Consider the following 20,537-nt stretch of genomic DNA (forward strand, 5'->3'; position numbering starts at 1 on the left):
TGGCGTTTGTTCGTCATGATGTTATTTCTGGGCACGTCACAAAATGCAGAATACATTTCAGCTCTCTGTTTCACCAGTTCACTTTTCTTTTAAAACATTCCCATCCCCAAAATGTATATATATATGTGCCTGTTTGGTTGGCTAGTCAGAATATTGGTTCTGTGCCCCAAAGGCTGAGATTTACATTCTCATTCAGGAAAGAACTGGAGATTAGTCCAGCAACAGCTCCGCATCTCTCCCTGGTAAACTCTGGTTTCCCCAAGCACCCTCCCCTCAGGGATTTGAAACAACTAATAAGTGTCCAATTACTTGATTTGAACAGTTGCTCTATATCATGATTGATTAAAATAGGCCAACGTATTTTAAGGTGCAGGCTGAGCTCCGCAGCCTTCCCATTGGCTGCCACTATATACTTGGTTAGCGATTATACCGACTTCCTTTATCCTTGCCTGCACACGCAGTGTGCTAAGAGGTGCCTCATCCCCTTCCTCCTCCTGTAAGGCCTCTCCTGGGTTTGGAGCAATGCTGCTGAGCATCAAGGACGCGTTCACTCTGCCGTAAGACGTGTGATGGGCTTGTTAAGAGGAGATGACCCTCCATCGTTCTAGGTGCTCACCCGTCAATCGTACTGATCTTGATCACTGCCCTGATTTGGATGGCCCTGGCTAGCCCAGTCTCCTTAGATCTTGGAAGCAAACCAGGGTTAGCCCTAGTTAGTATTTGGATGGGAAATCCAGGGTCACTACACTAGAGGTCCCGCTGCTTCACATTCAAAATCCACTGTGCGCAGGATTTGACCCAGCGGGAAAATCCTGAAGGGTTACCGTAAGTCAGCTGCAACTTGTCGATGCTTACTACGACCACCAACATCTTGACCACCCACCCTGTTCCTGTCCCGATCTACCGTGTTTCCCCAAGATTAAGACAGAGTCTTATATTAATTTTTGCACCAAAAGATGCATTAGGGTTTGTTTTCGGGGTAGGGCTTATTTTAGGGGAAATACGGTACCTTCACAATTCATTAAGGTGGGCTCTCGGCAGCCCCTTTGCTTCCCTGTCACGTGTGATGCAAGCTGCATCCTCATTGGCAGGGACCCCCCCCCCGCCCCCCGCTGGATCACACCATCCTGAGCTGTAACTACCGGGAGGGCTTATTTTTGGAGTAAGGCTTATATTTTAAGCCGCCTCCAAAAATCCTGAAAAATCATGATAGGGCTTATTTTCGGGGTAGGCCTTATTTTTGGGGAAACACGGTAGTAATGGCCTAAGGAGCCAACAACCAGCCCTATTTAGTTCACGCCCCCCCCCCCACACACACACACAAGCATAGCGCCAAGGGGGCAGGGTGGGGTGTGATGCACGGTGTTCTGGGGGTGGGCAGGTAGGCGGGGGCACAGGACGCAGGCATGCCCCGTGCGCAGCTCCCCCTCGCTCCGCCCCTGCGCACAAGTCAATTCGGGGAAAAACCAAAACATCCTGAATTGCCTGCTCAGTCCCATGATATCCCCTTGGGTGGGTCAGCAGCATGCAGCAGATGCTCGCACAGGAGAAGCGTAGCTGCAGCCCTTCCTCCTGAGCTGGAATGTTGTGAGACCCAAAGTGCCAATAATGGCCCATCCCTCATCTGGTTAAAAGGCCCCTTCCGCACATGCAGAATAATGCACTTTCAATCCACTTTCAATCCACTTGAATGCTGGATTTTACTGTGCAGAATAGCAAAATCCACTTTCAAACAATTGTGAAAGTGGATCGAAAGTGCCTCATGCTGCATGTGAGGAAGGGGCCAAAGGGATGGTGGCAGCCAGGACCATGTCTGTAATGCAGGGATCCCCAATATGGTGCCCCTGCATGCCATGGGCCGCACCAACACTTTTCCCAGTGCCTGCCAAGTATGTTTAGAAAGCGGGTCAGGCCGGGTGGATTCCTTTTGGCCATGGACAAGCTCTGCAGGTTTTTAAAGACGGCGCTGTGGCAGCTGCTGCCACCAGAGCACAGGGATCTCCACTGAGTCACTGAAGGTCAGCTGTGGGTGTACAGCAAAATATATTTTTTAAAAATAATATGCAGCATCCTGTTAAACAGAGCTTCCACCTGAAATACTGAAGAACTCTTTTGGGAGTTATGCATAACCTCACTTCCTGACGTTTTGTGGCTGGTGCCGCCTCCTACGTCAGCCACGTTGTGGTTGCCCCCCCCCCCCCCCGTCATGTCACAATTCCAAAGGTGCCTGCTGACTCAGAAAGGCTACTGTAATGCTTTGGACACGTGACTCTTTAGCATCGTAGACGTCGCCAACACAGTAGAATGGTTGTGATGACTTTTTGTTCTTTTCTCTCTAACTCGTCGTCCGACAAAGGTCTCGAGAGAGGTTTAACCAAGGCTTTGAAGAAATTGGATGACTACCTTAGAAATCCTTTGCCAGAAGAGATAGATTCAGGCAGCATGGAGGAAGATAAGGTGTCCAAACGCAACTTCCTGGACGGGGATGAGCTGACCCTGGCGGACTGTAATCTGCTGCCCAAACTCCACGTGGTCAAGGTGAGGCCACCTTTGCGTGATTTCATTCTGTGCTTTATCATCTGTCCTCTCATGGATCCTGTGGGCTGCCTCCCCCCCACCCCCCACTCTCCATACAACAGGGAGAAAGGTCTTGGGCAAGATTACATCGCTGTATTCTTGTTTTACAAAGATGGCTACTGATCTTATACTCTGGAAGGTAGGATGTGCAAACTTTGCTGTGAAGATCAGAGCAAACTTTTTAAAACACATTGCACGCTGGGGTGATGTGCCTCTTCACTCAAGTATCTGTGTAAGGATTTCACTTTGCTTTGTAAATGTTGGGTTTGCGCTCAGTAACTGCTCAGGGCATGAGCTCAGCTTGCCCTGCTGGGTGGTCTGCTCGAAGAAAGACAATTCCCAAGTTGAAGAAGTGGGCAATAAAACAATTAGTAGCAGACATTGGGCTGGCCATGTAAACCAGGGGCCCCCACCATAGTAGCCATAGGTGGGGGGGGGGACAGTAGCACCTGCTGACACCATTCTTGGAACCCACAATATGTTTTAGAACAGGACTCTCCAACTCTGGCCTTCCAGAGGTTCATGGACTATGATTCCCATCAGCCTCTGCTGCATTCTTGCGTACCTACACATGTGTTGCAGGAAAGTTTATTAAAAAGAGAAGCGTCTCCATCAGAGGCATGCAAAGATAAAATGACGCCCGAGGGCAACACTTGCTCCAGCGCCCCCTGCCAGCTGCCCCCCCTGGCCCCTGCATTCCCTTCATCCCACTTACCTCTTCCAGACTGGGAGCCTGCTGCGGGGTGCCCCTTGGCCAGGGGTGACAGGCTCCTAGCCTGGCTGCTCCTTCAGGTCACGTGGGGACACGATTTTGTGCCCCCACGTGATCTAACGGGTGGCGCTTAGGATCAACTGACCCCCCCCCCCATTTCCCTCTGGCAGATACGCCCCTATTCTCAGTGTGAAGGCACAACCGCAACCCGGATTGTTTCCGTGTGTTCCAATCGATGCATGCATGGAACACATGTGAACGAGAAAACAGGAAAACACGTTCCTTTATCAGGACTGCAACCTGTTATACATTTGCTGTGCGCAATTGACCTGAGAGATTTCAACTCCTCATTATGCCTAGCAGCTTGAGGCCTGGGCTAATGCAATAATTGCCAAAGGGATTGTTTCACCTCACATACTGTTTGTAGAAAGGGAATTACATAAAGGTTGTAGATGTGAAATCCTGTCTTTTTATGTCTTTTAATTTTGTTGATTTGGCTTAGTGCCAAAGACATCATAAACTGAACTGAATGCCTTGACCCCAGAGGAGTAGCTCCAAGGGGGGGGGCGTGCAACGCACCGGGCATGCTCCCCTGTGGGGGCGTGGTGAAGACGTTCCAGGGGCATTCCCGGGCGGACGGGGCGGACAGGGGCATGGCGGGGCGGAGGACGCATCAGTGCAGTGGACGCTCCTCCCCTCCCTTGCTACGCCTCTGCCGCACCCCAAACAGTTGGCAGATCTGAAATGGTTATGATTAGGTCCTTGGACTGTACGCACAGCATGAGAACAGAGATTAATAGCTCCCGCTGCATAGCGAGATCCTGTCCAGGGTACGCAACAGGGAAGAGCTGCCTAATATCAGTGATTGTCAATCCCCCAAATTGTGCATGGAAATCAGCTATGCAAAGTAAATAAATGCATACAAGCCTCGTCGGTGTGCGTACTTCCTGACTGTAGTGGCTGTGGCAGGCTTCAGGAATTTTTGGCAGGGGAAGCTAGAAGAGCCCTCCGGGGGAGGGTGGTTAATAAATATAATAATAATCAGGGCGAGAAATGGGACTAGGACTGGACGATTTCCTTCGTTGGAAATCTCCAGATTTCCTTAGTTGGAGTCTCCAGATCTCCGAGAATTACAGCTGATCTCCAGACCACTGAAATCAGCTCCTCTGCAGAAAATGGCAGCTTGGGAGGGTGGACTGCCGAAACAGCAACCACCCCAGGCCCCGTCCGCAAATCTCCGGGCATGTTCCAACCTTGAGTTGCCAGTCCTTGTCTCCTAGGGTGCGGTGGGGCTAGTTATAAATTGGTATTAAAAACATTTAAAGTACATGCTTAAATCCCTTCTTGTAAACACTGACATGTTTGCTATTTAATAATTCAACTGTTCTACCTTTTCTATGGCTGCTATGCATTATTTTGTGGACTTTTTACTGGCCATTGTGTAGGGTGAACCAGAGGCGGAGCTACAAGGGGGCCGGGGGGGGGGGTGCGTGCTGCACCAGCCATGTATCGGGGAGGGGGGGAGCAGCAAAAATTTCAGGTTTGTTTTTTGCATTTTTTAGTGTTTTGCAGTTTTTGGCCTACAGGGGGCTCAGTTTTTAGGCTAGCAGCACCAAAATCTCAGGGAGTTTTTGAGGGACTCTTCTGATGATACCAGCCAAGTTAGGGGAGGTTTGGTCCAGGGAGTCCAAAGCTATGGACTCCCAAATGGGGTGCCCCATCCCCCATAGTTTCCAATGGGAGATGGGGGCTACACCTTTGAGAGTCCATAACTTTGGACTCCCTGAATCAAACTTACCCAACCTGGCTGGTATTATCAGGATAGTCTCCTAAAGATACCCTGAAATTTTGATGTTGCTAGCCTAAAAACTGCGCCCCCTGTAGGCCGAAAACTGGAAAACACAAAAAAATACAAAAAACACAAATGAAACTCAGATTTTGCACCGGGCTCCATTTTCCCTAGCTACGCCTCTGGGGTGAATGAAACCTACTAATTGCAAATGTGTGTTGCAAACTATTCCAAAAGATGTCTGGGTCTTCATTCCAGATTGTGACAAAGAAATATCGAAACTATGAGTTCCCAGCAGAGATGACAGGACTTTGGCGATACCTGAAGAATGCCTACGCCCGGGATGAATTTGTCAATACTTGCGCCGCTGACAAAGAAATTGAAATAGCATATGCAGATGTAGCCAAACGGCTCAGCAGATCCTAATCAAAATCTACACGACCTGTTTCTGCAGAGAGAGGATCCCCACTTCACATTCTTCTTCGTGAGGCCTTCGAATACATCTAATATAATGCATAATATCATATAATTACACTATCTGGGTGGCATCTTTATAATTTCTACTGCTCAATTTTGACAGCTAGAAATAGATATGCCTCTTCCTGGAATAAAATGTAAGGCAGTCGCAGTGTTGGGCACAAAACATTTTGGGAATCTGTGCCGGTAAGCTGGAGCAAATGTTATAATTTATTTTCAGTGTTTTGAAAATCTATAGAAGTTTCCTTGATTAACCGTCATTTGCGAAAAAGCAAATTCTTTAACTGAAAATTTCAATGCTAAGTGGATCAGAAATGTAAAAGTATGATTTGAGTTGGGGTTTACTGTACCCTTGGCATGGATCTTTGGCACGGTGGGAAAACGTGGATGCAAAGACGGGGTTAAGAAGGAGTGTAACTTTAGGAGAGATTTAGAAAGCTATTTGGAAGTCCATCCTGTTCTCTGGTGGCTAGGAAGACATTGGAATGAGAGGTTTGCGTTAGTGGAAAAGCCTTCTCTGAACGCCAGACTTTGGCAATTGCAGATTTGCACACTTTGCTGTGTGAAGCTCCAAGGTTGGAAACGATGAATGAATTATACACATTCATGAGTCAAGGGGGAGCAGAGTGGTCAAACAGAAAAGTCCAGATCGTCTTGAAAAGACAAGATGATGCTCAGAAAGGACGCTGATGAGGTTTGGGGAGACCTGAAAGGAATCGTCACAGGGAAGTCGTTTAACCTGGATTTGAGCGCAGCGGCATCTTAGAGGCCGTCTTAGATATTGAGGGGCGTCAGGTCTCCAGAGTCAAAGCTCTGTTCATCCAAGATTGTGAACAGTATCCTTGCTGATGTATCTCCAAGGATATAGAGAGGCAAGAGGGGCGTGCAATAGGAATCTGGTGCCTTGAATGAATTCTGGGATTAAAAAATATTATTCTGTTTCTGACCTTTAGTATTTGTGTGGTCTGGAGGACCTCTTGGTGTCCTAAAATCCTGTATCCTGGAGGACCTCTTGGTGTCCTAAAAGAGCTTGGTGTCCTAAAAGAGCTTGGTGTCCTAAAATCCTGTAAAATCCTGGAGGACCTCTTGGTGTCCTAAAAGAGCCAGTTTTCTGCTTCCTTGTTTGGAAACTCGGGAAGTATGAGAACCATCCCAAAGCTGGCCGTTTGTCTCTGCCTTTCCGACTTTGTACTTTTATTAATTGATTGTGCTGACATATGGATTTCCTGATATTGATTATATATACGTATATTTTTGCTACATCCAGCTATCCTACAATTGCTTTTAAGCCTGGTGATTTCTTTCTCACACAACAAAGAACCTTTATTGGCATAACAACATTATATACGCAGATCCACTTAACCAAGTAGAGGGAAGCTAAAATAAATGTACAGGTAGAGAAGGCTGATGTTCAGGATTTGCTCCTAAAGCGCTGTTTTATATACAAATCCAAAAATTTGGTGACTGCATCGTTTGCATCACTACTGGGGCTGTCCAACAGAAAGGTAATCTTTTGCAAGTCAGATGCATACTCTTTTTTGAGTAGCAGGGGTGACAAGTATTTGACTCTGGGTACTGTGTAAAGTGGACAATAAAGTAAAATGTGGTCTATAGAGTCAACACAATTCCCGTTGCATATGCATAGCCTTTGACGGTAAGGGGTTTTAGTGAATCTCCCTGTTGATACGGATGACGGAAGGGCATTGCAACGGGCCAACATCATTGCTCTACGGAGCCTGGGCACGGTTGTCTGGTGCAGGTATTGAGCCCCCTTATTACCTAATTTCTTTCTCTCTCCACCCTCTGCAATGTTGAGATGTTCACTTGGGTTCCCCTGCACTTTGAAAACACTGATTTCAGCCTGACCCACATGGAGCAAAATTCAGCTGCGAACGTGCTGACACTCCTTTGACTTCCGTGATGATCCCACTCCATGCTCTTATTGTTTTCTTTAAGCAGCGCGTTAGGAAATAGCTTGGCCTGTGTTTTATAGATGAAGGTCCCAGTGGTGACCACGGGGTTATCAGCCAGCCTACTTCACAGAGATCTCGTGTGGTGCAAGATCTTGCACAGAGAGACCTGAACTCAGATGTGCAGTCAGCTGGGAAGCTCCCCCCCCCCCCATCCCCCATGGCCCAAGGCAAGTCACTCATTCAAGTCCTTTCTGCTCGGGGACGATTCCTTGTTCTGCTCTAATTGTCACTGTCAATGTAAGGGCATTTGCCAGGTGCAGCTCTGTTTCCTTCCCCTCCCCTCCCCTCCCCCACCGCCACTGGCAGGCTTTTTGTCTTAAAAAGTGATCGCCCGTCACTGGGAGATGGTTATAGTGTTAAAACGCTGCAGCGGCTTCTCAACTACCTAGTTGGAGATTCTGAAGGTGGAACCGGGGACCTTTGGCCTGCCGTGCAAATGCGCTCCGGCTGAGTCACAACCGCTCCTGGATTCATAGCAAAAACACCACTAGGAAGTAACATCAGTGTAATTTTGAAAATAGATATGTGCGTAGGAATAAATAAATATGTGCACAAATGTGTGCAGAGGAATGCAGAAGGCCACAGCTGTTGTTTTTTTTTTAAAGATAGGTATTCTATACTCTGAAATAGGCCCAGGAAAATCTGCTCTGATGTGAAGTTTGCAACAGGGAGGTATCTGCCAGAGGGCACCACCCATCAAACGGGGGGCACAAAATCAACCCTCACACACTGAAGCTTGCTGCGGGCTGCCGGGCACCTCTCTGCCTGGCCGAAGACCAGGGGCCACTCCCCACTTACCTCGTCTGAGTGCAACCCCGCAGCGACCCCTCGTAGAAAAGCCTCCGTGGCTTTTGACAACGGAGACATTTGTTCCCCACTCATTTTCCATTCAGGAAATAGTGCGGGGTTCCACATCAAGAGTCAAAGAGGCAATCGAGCGTTCTGATTGGCTGGCACGCGTGTGCATCATTTACACGTGGGAGTTGCAGCCAGCCGAAGGCGGGGCTCCATTTTGATTGGCTGACCCGAAAAGTTCTTTTGGATAAGCTGAACGCATTGTTTTAAGACGTCTGCACATGCTGACGTCACTACCTGTTGCAAATTGCTTGGGCAGAAAAATGAAAGTAAATATCGGTTTCGGTTTACACCGCCGACAACCCTGTGCTCAGCAGCACTTTGCCAAGCTGCAAAACAGTGGAGCTCGAGCAAAAAAGAGCAATGTTGGCACGTCTTGTTGTGCACACGTCTCAATTTCCGAGCACTTTCTGACAGGAATACCCTCCCTAAACAAAATGGCGGTTCCTGTTTCCTGATTGGCCGGAAGCTGCGCGTCAGAGCGAATCAGCCGCATGTAAACAGCCGAGGTTCCCCACCCCCTGCGGCACCCGCGGGTTTTTTGAAAATGTTGCTCTTTTCAGAGGACCTAATTTGCCGCGCGACAAGGAGGTGGGAGAGCGGCAAATTAAGGGCAGCTGCGCAGTGGGCGCTGGTGACATGGGGAACGTCCATCCTCCTCGTGTCTTTTAAAGAGGTGACCCCGCAGCTTATGGTGAGTGGGGAGTGGCCCCAGGCCACCAATGGAGGTTGAGCGGGGGGGGGGTCTGGCCCAGCAGCAGCCGGAGGGGTGCCTGGCTTTCCCACAGCAGGCTCCTGGGCTGGCGCCCCCCCCCACCTCTATAGGAGGTCATGCCTGCCTCACTCAAGGTGCCTCTGATAGAGGTGGGGGCAGCCTGGCAGCACCCAGAGGGGCGCCTAGCGGGACCACGGCAGGCTTTTGACCCGGCACTAGCTGCTTCTTTGGGTTGAGGCTGCTGTAAGGAAGCTGACTGGCGTAATGGTTAAGTGCTTGCACTGCCACTCACACGGTCAGGAGTTCGAGCCCCCTGTGTATCGAAACTGAGATTAATTTTTAGATCTCAGGGCTCGAAAGAAGGGTTGCCAGCCGCCCAGAAGTGGCTGGAGATCTCCTGCTGTTACAGCTGATCTCCAGCGGACAGAGATCAGTTCACCTTGAGAAAATGGCAACTTTGGAAGGTGGATTCTGTGGGTTCATGCCCCATTGAAGCCCCTCCTCCTCCTCCTAACCCCCCCTCCCAGGGCACCATGCTTCCCCTCCAAATCTCCAGGCATTTCCCAACCCAGAGTTGGCAACTCTACTCAAAGGTGAAATTACATTCGCAGTAACCAAAGGTGATGTGGACAAACTCTTATTGTTAACAATCTTATACAGTTCAATGTGTCTTCATGCCATAACTGTCACCACCTAACTTTGTCCCAGAGATTGGGAAACTGAGGAACCAAGACTGTGATTTGCCAAAATCATATAAGAAGCAGGATTGAAATTTCCGTCTCCCACGTCTGAGTCCAGCACTGTATACTCGGTTGGGCTTTGCGCCAATGCAATTTTTAAAATTTCAAAATCCAGCTCCATAGTGTACTGTGATGGTCAAAAGAGCCATCAAGTCACAGCCAATTTAGGGCAACCTTGTAGGGTTTTCAAAGTGAAAGATGAGTATATTTGCCTCTGCATAGCAACCCTACACTCTTTCACTGATAGTATCCCATCCAAGTACTAACCAGGGGCAACCCTGCTTAGCTTCTGAGATCTGGCTTGTTTCGGCCAGCCTGCACCATCCAGGTCAGGGTGTTTAGGAGATTATACTAACAATATATTTAATATTTACCTACATTTTCTGCCTCTGGATTGGAACAGAAGGATTAAAAACAAGACCCACAATTAATTCTATTTAACAAGGCATAGGGGGAGGAATGGCGCCTAGGGCAAAAGGATGCCGGGGCCCACCCCCCACAGGGCCCTGCCCCCCTGCGCCCCATGTGCCCCTTCCCCACCCACCCCCATTTACTTTAGTTCAGCCAGGCTAGGTGAACTAAGTTAAGTGGGGGGCAGGGTGGGAGAGGCATGGGGGGCACCCCCCCGATCCCTGCCCTCACCACTTACCTTAGTTCAGCCGGCTGCAAAGAACAGCTGGCTAAAAAAGCCGTCCGTCTAGGCCAGTGGTGGCAAACCTTTGGCACTCCAGATGTTATGGACTACAATTCCCATCAGCCCCTGCCAGCATGGCCAATTCTCAATCTGTTGAAACCCAAACCCATCAGTGGTGGCGAACCTTTGGCACTCCAGATGTTATGGACTACAATTCCCATCAGCCCCTGCCAGCATGGCCAATTCTCAATCTGTTGAAACCCAAACCCATCAGTGGTGGCGAACCTTTGGCACTCCAGATGTTATGGACTACAATTCCCATCAGCCCCTGCCAGCATGGCCAATTGGCAGGGGCTGATGGGAATTGTAGTCCATAACATCTGGAGTGCCAAAGGTTCACCACCACGGGTATAGGCTGCCGCCCAGCCCAGCCCCACACCCCAGCCCCGCCAGACTGCTCCAGGCCACGAGGCCTGGTGGTGGGGCTGGGCAAGGGCGCCCAACAGTGGCCTGGTGAGGTGGGGCAAGGGGGAGGGGTGTAGGGGTGGTTTTCCACCCCCACGTGACCCCAATGGCGCACCCCTGGGGCGGGGCGCACCCCTGCCCCATGGCAGCTAGGTGACTGCTGTTGAGGAAGTAGATTTATTTCCAACCTCTGCCAAGTTCAGCAGACCCCCAAACAGCTCAGGTCATACTAGAGAAAGTGAGCAAACTTCAAACATTTTGCCCGTTATCAGCAAACTTCGGGCGGCTTTCAGATCTTCAGCTTCTTGGGGCTTTCCTGTGCCTTTCGAATGTGAAGTAATACGTGCTAATCATGCCAAAGGTTATTTATCTGCATTGGCAAAGCAAGATTTTGGGGGAAGAACCTAAATGGCAAAACAGACAGTGTGGATTAACAATAACTTTGTTCATAAATTTCTCTTGAGATGTAAAGAAAGATGCAGATCAGACGGGGAAAAGTAGCGACAATGTGGGTTTAATCACTGATGTTTGAGAAAATGCAGACCAAATGTCTGTCGGGCTGTCCACTGCAGCCAAACATTTCTTAGATATTTGTTTCAAAGACGCCCGTTCTTCGTGGCATGCAGTACTTCACTCCTATTCGAGAGACACATTGATCTCTCTCTTAATATTCACGTAAAAACTGCCGAGAGGCACTAGTCCTGATAGGATACTGGAGCTGTTGACAATCTAGCATAGCTATAAAGCCTCGGCAGTGCAGAAGAATTCAAACAAGATCTCTGACCACCACCTGTTCTCTTTTAAAGATGCTGATTTCCCTTAAGCCTGCAGTCCGAAGGCTTAAATAGCTCCCAGATAACATGCGTTTTTGCTGACGGGGCTATATTGTGTCCCCTGAAAAAGGTGGGCGCTCTAAGCATTAACCTATCGGAACTGATTCATACACGACACAGGAGGCAGGTGGGACCCAGGACAGTTTTATTTCCTACTACTGCTGTAATGCGGAGAATGGAAATTGTGGATCTCTTCTGCTCAAAGAAAGAGGAGGAGGAGGAGGAGGAGGAGGAGGAGGAGGAGGAGGAGGAGTTTGGATTATACCCCCCTTTCTCTCCTGTAAGGAGACTCAAAGGGGTTTACAATCTCTTGTCGAAGGCTTTCACGGCCGGAATCACTGGGGTGCTGTGTGGTTTCCGGGCTGTATGGCCATGTTCTAGCAGCATTCTCTCCGGACGTTTCGCCTGCATCTGTGGCTGGCATCTTCAGAGGATCTGATGGTAGGATTGTAAAGCAAGTGGAGTATATATACTGTGAAGTCAAAAGGCAGTGACTGATCAGCTCCGCACAAACACAGAACAACTATAGACTATAGCAATCAAAGGGAACAAAGACCAGGATACTGCTATTCAGATCCATTCACCTATTGACCTTGCTATCTTCATTGTTACTCCCATGCTACAGACTTCTCTGTGACTCACATGCCAGGCTACTCTATTCAGATGGCCTCACCTTTTGACCTCACAGTATATATGGAAATATATTGCTTTCCATTCCTACCATCAGATCCTCTGAAGATGCCAGCCACAGATGCAGGCGAAACGTCCGGAGAGAATGCTGCTAGAACATGCTGCTAGAACATTGCCATATAGCCCGGAAACTACACAGCACCCCAGTTTACAATCTCCTTTCCCTTACCCCCCACAACAAACACCCTGTGAGGCGGGTGGGGCTGAGAGAGCTCAGAAGAACTGTGATTCGCCCAAGGTCACCCAGCTGGTGTGTGTTGGAGTGCACAGGCTAATCTAGTTCCCCAGATAAGCCTCCACAGCTCAAGTGGCAGAGCGGGGAATCAAACCCGGTTCCCCAGATTAGAGTGTACCTGCTCTTAACCTCCTACGCCATTGCTGCTCCCTGATGCTCCAACAAAGATGTTGGAGGTCACAAATCTTCCTGTTTGAAAGATCTGGACTCAACCCACTTACTGGCCACCAGCAGGGGATGGGGGATAAGGTTGCCAGAGCCAGCCTGGGAGACTTCTGGAGATTTGGGGGTGGAGTTTAGGGAGGACAGGGGCTCAGTGGGGCACCAGGCCATACAGTCCACTTTCCAAAGCATCCGTTTTCTGATCTCTGTAGTCCAGATGAACTGGATTCTGGAGAATCCCCAGGTCCTTCCAGGAGATTGGCATCCTAATGTTTTCCACATTACCATGGAAGGCGGGGAACAGAATGATCCTATGGCAGTGGTGGCAAACTCCAGATGTTCATGGACTACAACTCCCATCAGCCCCTGCCAGCATGGCCAATTCTGGAGTGCCATAGGTTCGCCACCACTGTCCTATGGGTTGGATCCAGCCACTCAGTTCCACTCTCTAATAGAACCCCTGTCCCAGAGGCCTTCTGTCCTTGGAAGTCCCATGATCCTGAGCACAGCAAAGTGGCCAGAGGGGTCCTCTTCTCCCTTTCCCACCAGTGGAAAGCTGGTTGCATCCGACCTTATCTGCATTGTTTACTTGGTGTTGATGTAGGTAGCATTAGAGGCCCAGATCCAAACCAGTGACGTGCACAAATCACAGGGAAGTTCATGCGGAACCAACACTTTGTACTTCCTGTAATTCTCACTGTGTGAAAAAAAGAATTGCAGCTTGCCTCATTGAATGTGAGAATTGTTTCTTGAAAAATAGCAAAATCCAGCTGTAAAACTCTCTCCACCAACGTAGCTATGATTTTGACCTATGTTTTCCCCATATCTGGTAGAAACACCAACCAATGTGCTGTATTTGGGGACCTTTGAGAAATACAAGAAAAATCAGGTCTTGCCTAGTTACAGAAAATTCTTACCATAAGAGTTCCTGGCAATACCTATAGCTATGCTTAAGTGAAAAGGGTAGATCTAGAGATCGGGGGAAACTCTATGGCAACACTGTAAGTTCTTACCATAAGTTTTCTGCGATTCCTGGATCTACCATTACCACTTCTGGTAGTCCCATTAATTGCTGGGAACTCTATATTGAACTTCCTGTAAATAGATGTGGTCTTATTTTTTCCAAAAAAATCTCCCAGTGCTATATCTAGAGGCGTCACGCAACAAGAAAAAGAGTTTGAATTTATATCCCCCTTTCTCTCCTGTAAGGAGACGCAAAGGGGATTACAATCACCTTTCTCTTCTCCCCCTCCCCACCACAAACACCCTGTGAAGTAGGTGGGGCTGAGAGAGCCCCATAGAGCTGTGACTAGCCCAAGATCACCCAGCTGGCATGTGTTGGAGTGCACAAACTAATCTCATTCACCAGATAAGCCTCCACAGCTCCAGTGGCAGAGCAGGGAATCAAGCCCTGTTCTCCAGATTAGAGTGCACCTGCTTTTAACCACTACACCCTGCTGGCCGCCCTAATCTAGGTCCTAAATAACTGTTGTGCTGTCTTGTGAATCAGCCGGCACATGGTTTTCACTGTGAGCTTTCCCTTCCAGGGCTGGATAATGGTCTTTTAAGTCATTATGTGACCTGGTGATCTGACTTTTCATGGGGCTCAAGCTAGAAAGTCTCCGGTTGCCTCTGGCCCCTTCCGCACACACAAAATAATGCAGTTTCAATCCACTTTCCTGGCAATTGTTTTACCAGAAGTGGCTTCTGCTGTCCGCTTTGGCTGCAAAGTGGATTGGAAGTGGAGTGAAAGTGCGTTATTCTGCAAGTGCGGAAGGGGCCTCTGACACCTCCATTTACTGTTCTGTTGGGACAGTTTGGGTAAACAGGTGGCAACATTCTCAGACCCCTTCAAATAGTTAACCCCGTGGGGTTGCAATCGCTGACAGGGCCAGGCGACGGGCGTCCCGGGAATTTGGACACCGAGATGTTCTTGCTAGCCATGATTTGGTGAGAGCTGCCACCACGGATCCCAATCCTGCGGCCAGTATTCTGGGCCGAAATGCCCGTGACTCATCGGTGCGAAAAAGGATTGTAAATGTAATCTGCAACTGACATAATTGTGCGTTAAGGGCCAACCCCAACTGTGAGCTGGCAAGTCAGTGAATCAATGAAAATTTTGTCCAGGTGTTTTCAACAGGGTCTGGATTTTTTAAAAGGATAATTTAGAAAGCTAATTTCCCCATCTCTGCCGGCACTTAAGCACTGGACTCTTTTGACTTATTTGATACCTGTGGGTTCAGCTCTAATGCAGCCTTTTGAGCCGTGCCAGGCAAGCGGCCGGGGGTCAATTTCCAGCCCTCCTTATGTGAAAACGTGGGCTGCCGTCGAACGCTGTAAAACATCATTAAGAAACATGGGGTCTGCCGATTGGCTCTCTATTGAGTCCGGCGCCACCTTTTGTAGCCGTCAAAGTGGCCTGACATCAGAAACGCAGAGCGTATGCAGACTCGGCTCGGAAGGGACCGTACTTTTTTCTCACTTTGTTTTATCACCAGTCATTTTCTATTTATAACAACAGCAGAGCCCCGTTTTATAACAACACAATCGGCAGCAACAGGGGCGAGCATTGTTGGCCGAAATCTTGAGCACATGTAAAACACTTGCCCTTTGGCCTTGTGCCGACCCGGGCAATTAAGCCACAACAATGCACACCCTGTCGCGTCTGAATGCACAAAGCCCTGCTGCTTTGGAACGACAATTGGCCACGAAACCGGCAAAAAAAGCTCCTCTTAGTGATCTCCACAGTAAGGCAAGCGGGAAGACGTTTAAAGGCTAATCGCCGCTGAAATGAGCAGCAACGGCTGAAAATGGCAAGAGGCTCGGTAACTTTCATTGGCCGTCTCTCTCTGTAGCAGGTTGAGTATTTGCGACATCTAAAAGTGAATATAATGGAAGAAACGAGAGTAGAAGAAGCAAGCCTTTATTGGCATAGACAACAGTACAACAGTAATAAAAACGGATTAAAAAGCATATGCAATACAGGTCGAAGGAAATCTACTGGCATTTAGTAATTTCCAGGAGAAAGTCTGCCACTATAATACAGAGAGAAGGATCAGGGTTGTCCAACAAGTAGTGTAATCTAATTAAATCGGGGAGATGGGGTAAATGTAAAGGAGTAAGATTCACATACTTGGATCTGATTTCCTTGAATCTGAGATGTGTAGTAATTGGTGGGCCAGAGATTCAGCTGAGCCGTTGTTACATGGGCACAATCTTTTAGCCTTTTCTTGCTTATTAAATCTGCCATGTAACAAGGCAGAAGGCATAACATTAAACCTGGCGAGCATTATGGCTCTCCTTTGAACAGGGTTTATTAAGCAATACAGGTAGCGTGCCAAGTGGCCCCGTTCAAATGGGAGAGAAAAATACAGGGGGGATCATGAAGAAAGGACAGTAGTTAAACAGTGAAGTGTTTTCAGGGAATTGCTGTTATTGGCAATTAATTTAAGCAGACATTGACAAGGCGGTGTATAGTGCAATGCCTTTTGAGGCCAAGGAAATGGGGTACTGAGGAAATGTCTGTTTGTCCTTAGAATTTTCTGCAGCAAATAATTTCCCGCAGGCCAAAAAACTGGATGGAATGTGTTTCAGTTTCAATCAAACGTAGGATTTTCTCTGATGGGTAATACAGGTGGATTCTGCACAGCATGAACATAATGTTTTTAGGACATTATAAAAAGAGGTTTAGGACATTATAAAAAGCAGAAGCAGAAGCAGAAGCAGAAGCAGAAGCAGAAGCAGAAGAAGAAGAAGAAGAAGAAGCAGAAGAAGAAGAAGAAGAAGAAGAAGAAGAAGAAGAAGAAGAAGAAGAAGAAGAAGAAGAAGAAGAGTTGGATTTATATCCCCTCTTTCTCTCCTGTTAGGAGACTCAAAGGGGCTTACTAACTCCTTACCCTCCCCCCCCACAACAAACACCCTGTGAGGTGGGTGGGGCTGAGAGAGCTCAGAGCTGTGACTAGCCCAAGGTCACCCAGCTGGCGTGTGTGGGAGTGCACAGGCTAATCTGAATTCCCCAGATAAGTCTCCACAGCTCAAGTGGCAGAGCGGGGAATCAAACCCGGTTCCTCCAAATTAGAGTGCACCTGCTCTTAACCACTACGCCACTGCTGCTCATCTATACAAAGTAATGAATAAAGTTTGTTTAGCCTAGTGACCCTGTGCATGTGTCATTTTTTTCCATTTGTTGTTTTTTTGAGGGGGCTGTCTGCAAAGATACAGCAACACAAATATGTGCATATTGTAGCTTCTCTAATCATGTTGCCATAGCTTCACAGACAGTCCCTTCAAAACAACAAAAAAGGAAAAACAACACATACACGGGATTGCTCAGCTCAACAAACTGTATTCATCTACTTTTTACAGTGAAATATAGAGGGCTAAATTTGTTTCGGGGATGAGAGCCATGTGAAGCTCTCCCCCCAAATGCTATTTATAATGGCCTAAAGGTGCTATATTCGTGCTGTGTGGAATCCTTCAGAGTTCAGACTCAGTCACAAGCAGAACAAAATTCAAGTCCAATGACTTCCTAAAGAGCAACAAAACTTCCCAAGGTATCAGCTTTGCGAGTCACAGCTCACTCCATCGTGTGTAAGTGAGAATGAGAATCCATCCCGTTTTATATTCTGGTCTGGGTTGTGGCAAAGAAGGGCTAGTGAGGTGCAATACAACCCCCATCCTTCTTCTTGCGTGGCTGGAAGGAGTGATGAATCTTCATTCTGTTTGTATCAGGCAGGTGCAGACCACCCAGGAGGACATATCGCGATTGATGTCCCTAGTTTGTGGCCATTTAGGGGCTTTCCGCACTGACAGAGTTGTACTGGTTTCTATCTAGGTCAGGGGTAGGGAACCTGCGGCTCTCCAGATGTTCAGGAACTACAATTCCCATCAGCCCCTGCCAGCATGGCATGCTGGCAGGGGCTGATTCCTGTTTATCCTGGGCAAATTCCTGATCTAGGTTCACCTCGAGTGTATCCGCTGCAACTGGAGTTCAACGTTGTTTTGTCTGGTTTCCGCCCCTGGGGCATCCCTGTCGCGATTATGAACTGCACCCTTTCTGCTGGAACAAGGTCGATTTGGCCGGGCTTTAAAGTGCGGATGCATCGAAATGACACCTCATCCGTTCAACCAATCAAGCGGCGCACGTAGCGCCAGAGCGGAGAGTCGTGGCGGGCATGTAACTGTAAACTGTGAAACTGTAAAAAAAAAAAAAGAATGCTCCGTTTCCCATGGTAACACAAGCTCCAATCACGATGCGAGGAGGCGAAACAGGCACCAAGTTGATCCGCCCACTTAGCTCGGTTCCAGGGGCCAAGTAAGTTGCTGTCGGGACGGCTGGAATCGCCCCCACTGAAGGAACCGAGTCGACCTTAGCTCCCTTCTGTAGTGCGGAAAGCCCCTTAGTCACGTGAGGGGTACATACACTGTCCAAACAAACGTTGTTTGGTCATGGTGGAGGGAGGGATTAGACCCTGGAAAATTTAGTTAGCCTTTCAGGTAGGGTTGCCAGCCCCCAGGTGGTAGCTGGAGATCTTTGGGAATTACAACTGGTCTCCAGATAACAGTGATCCGCTCTGAATGGCTGCCCAGCGGAAAGTGAAACCGCTGGCGTTATGCCGCTCTGAGGTCCCTCCCCAGCCCTCCCCAAACCCTAGCCTCCCCCCCTCCCCACAAATCTCCAGGAATTTCCACACTAGACTTGGCAACTCTGTTTTAAGATGCCACAGAACTTAGATTTTATTCGGCTACCACAGACTAACTCAGCTACTCCCCTGAAAATAATCTGCAGAGGTTTTCTAAATTCAGCTGGAACTGACGGCTGCGTGCTAAATTCAATCCTACAAGGAGGTCTTCATTTTATTGTAGCACCATAAAGTCAAACAAACAAGGGACACCGGAGGCTTTCATGGCCGAATTCAACTGGTTGCTGTTGTGGACTTTCCGAGCTGTGTGGCTGTGGTCTGGTAGATCTTTTAGATACTTAGTCCAGTGAACCCAACAGTGTGCCCAACTAAACATTCCCTTCTCACTGGACACAGTGTATAGCACACTTCTCTCTGTGGTCCCTTCCGCACACAAGTGGTTTTCAAACCACTTTCACAACTGTTTGCAAGTGGATTTTGCCATTCCGCACAGCTTCAAAGAGCACTGAAAGCAGTTTGAAAGTACATTATTCTGCATGTGCGGAAGGAGCCTTTGACACACCTCTGAAGATGCCAGCCACAGATGCTGCCAGATCTGGAACAACAGTCGTCAGATGCTGCCAGACCACGGCCACACAGCCCGGAAAGCCCACAACAACCAAGGATCACTGGCTTTTGCTTTATACAAAATGACTGCTCAGCCCCTTCCAGGTGTCCACAAGTTCAAAGATATCATTACCAGGTACTCTTGGGATTTTGCTGCCATCATTCCACTGAATATAGGTCATCCTGAAGACGATGGCGTAGCCTTGAAACTTGCAAGAAGGGTGGCAAACTGCGATCATGTAACTGAAACAGGATGCTGTGGCGTACATGCAGAGAAGTTGTGTGTGTTTATTTGCAAACTAGGATCCACGCTGCAACTTCTGTTGTAGGCCCCTAATTTGGTACAGGCACCACAGAATTCGACTAGTCACAAATTTGACGAGTCACAAATCTACTTTTATTTTGGAGCACCAATGTGGGCAAAGCCTTTGTGGAATGGAATTTTGAGGCTGGACACTTTAAGTGGATGTAATAAAACTGTAGATTTTAAGGACCCCGGAGTTCCCTTTAAAATTACCGCTACAACTTTGCAGTCTTGTCGACCATGAACATGAAAAGTGCACTTGACAAAGAGCGAACAATATAATAATAAAACCGGCCTGTTATTTTAAATATGAAGTGCAGCTGGGTAGTTCATTTCACTTTGAAACCGAAAATAAAACATGCTGAATTGCTCTTTTTGAAGACTGTGAGTAAAAGAGGAGGGATTATTTTTTTAAGTATTAATATTTGTAATGTGTTGAAAGACACCACTGAACTTTCCAAAACTGAGCTGTTTTATAACAACTTTCTCCAATTCTTGATTAGCATCTGATGATTTAAATAAAAAAAGGATTTATTTTCTCATATTAACTAAACAGCCTCCTGTCTTCTTTAAGCTGTTGCTGATTTTTAAAAAAGTTTGTTGTACAAATGGTGTCATTTGGGGGTTCATCTCCACAGATCTTTTAAAAAGAAAATGCTCCACTGAGCCTATAAAATCAAACACTCTCTTTTTATATAGTACTGCAGTTAGAAGAGGAGGAGGAGTTTGGATTTATATCCCCCCTTTCTCTCCTGTAAGGAGACTCAAAGGGGCTTACAATTTCCTTTCCCTCCCAGTGGTGGGATCCAAAAAATTTAGTAACAGGTTCCCATGGTGGTGGGATTTAAACTGTGGCGTAGCGCCAATGGGGATGGGTGGGGCATGACAGGGGCGTGGCCGGGCATTCCGGGGGTGGGGCATTTCTGGGCGGGGCTGTGGCAAGGACGCAGCCGCTGTGCCGATCCTTGGGCGGGAAACGAATGCACGCAGGCGCAGGCTGCCACACATGCCAGTGCACCTCCTGCTAGACTGCTTCAAGTTCTGCGCGCTACTGCTGAGAGGAGGGGCGTAACTAAGGCAAAAATCATGTGGCAAAATCAACAATTAGTAACCCCCTCTCGGCACACA

General features: G+C 48.1%; 1 protein-coding gene across 1 annotated transcript; it reads left to right on the forward strand.

Annotated features, from left to right (window-relative positions):
- The first annotated feature begins 2,304 nt into the window (after positions 1 to 2,304).
- Positions 2,305 to 6,501, forward strand: CLIC5 (chloride intracellular channel 5). Its single transcript, XM_048506768.1, has 2 exons — positions 2,305 to 2,538; positions 5,337 to 6,501. The coding sequence occupies exons 1-2, from the start codon at positions 2,305 to 2,307 to the stop codon at positions 5,502 to 5,504; spliced, it is 402 nt and encodes a 133-aa protein (XP_048362725.1). The 3' UTR covers positions 5,505 to 6,501.
- The last annotated feature ends 14,036 nt before the right edge of the window (positions 6,502 to 20,537 follow it).

This window comes from Sphaerodactylus townsendi, linkage group LG01 (assembly GCF_021028975.2).
Source record: "Sphaerodactylus townsendi isolate TG3544 linkage group LG01, MPM_Stown_v2.3, whole genome shotgun sequence".
NCBI classification, from domain to species: Eukaryota; Metazoa; Chordata; class Lepidosauria; order Squamata; family Sphaerodactylidae; genus Sphaerodactylus; species Sphaerodactylus townsendi.

Excerpts from the sequence above, each read along its gene's own strand:
- CLIC5 (XM_048506768.1), top strand. The coding sequence starts at position 2,305 with ATGGTTGTGATGACTTTTTGTTCTTTTCTCTCTAACTCGTCGTCCGAC. Across the intron at positions 2,539-5,336 it reads CCAAACTCCACGTGGTCAAG|ATTGTGACAAAGAAATATCG; the intron begins GTGAGGCCACCT and ends TCTTCATTCCAG.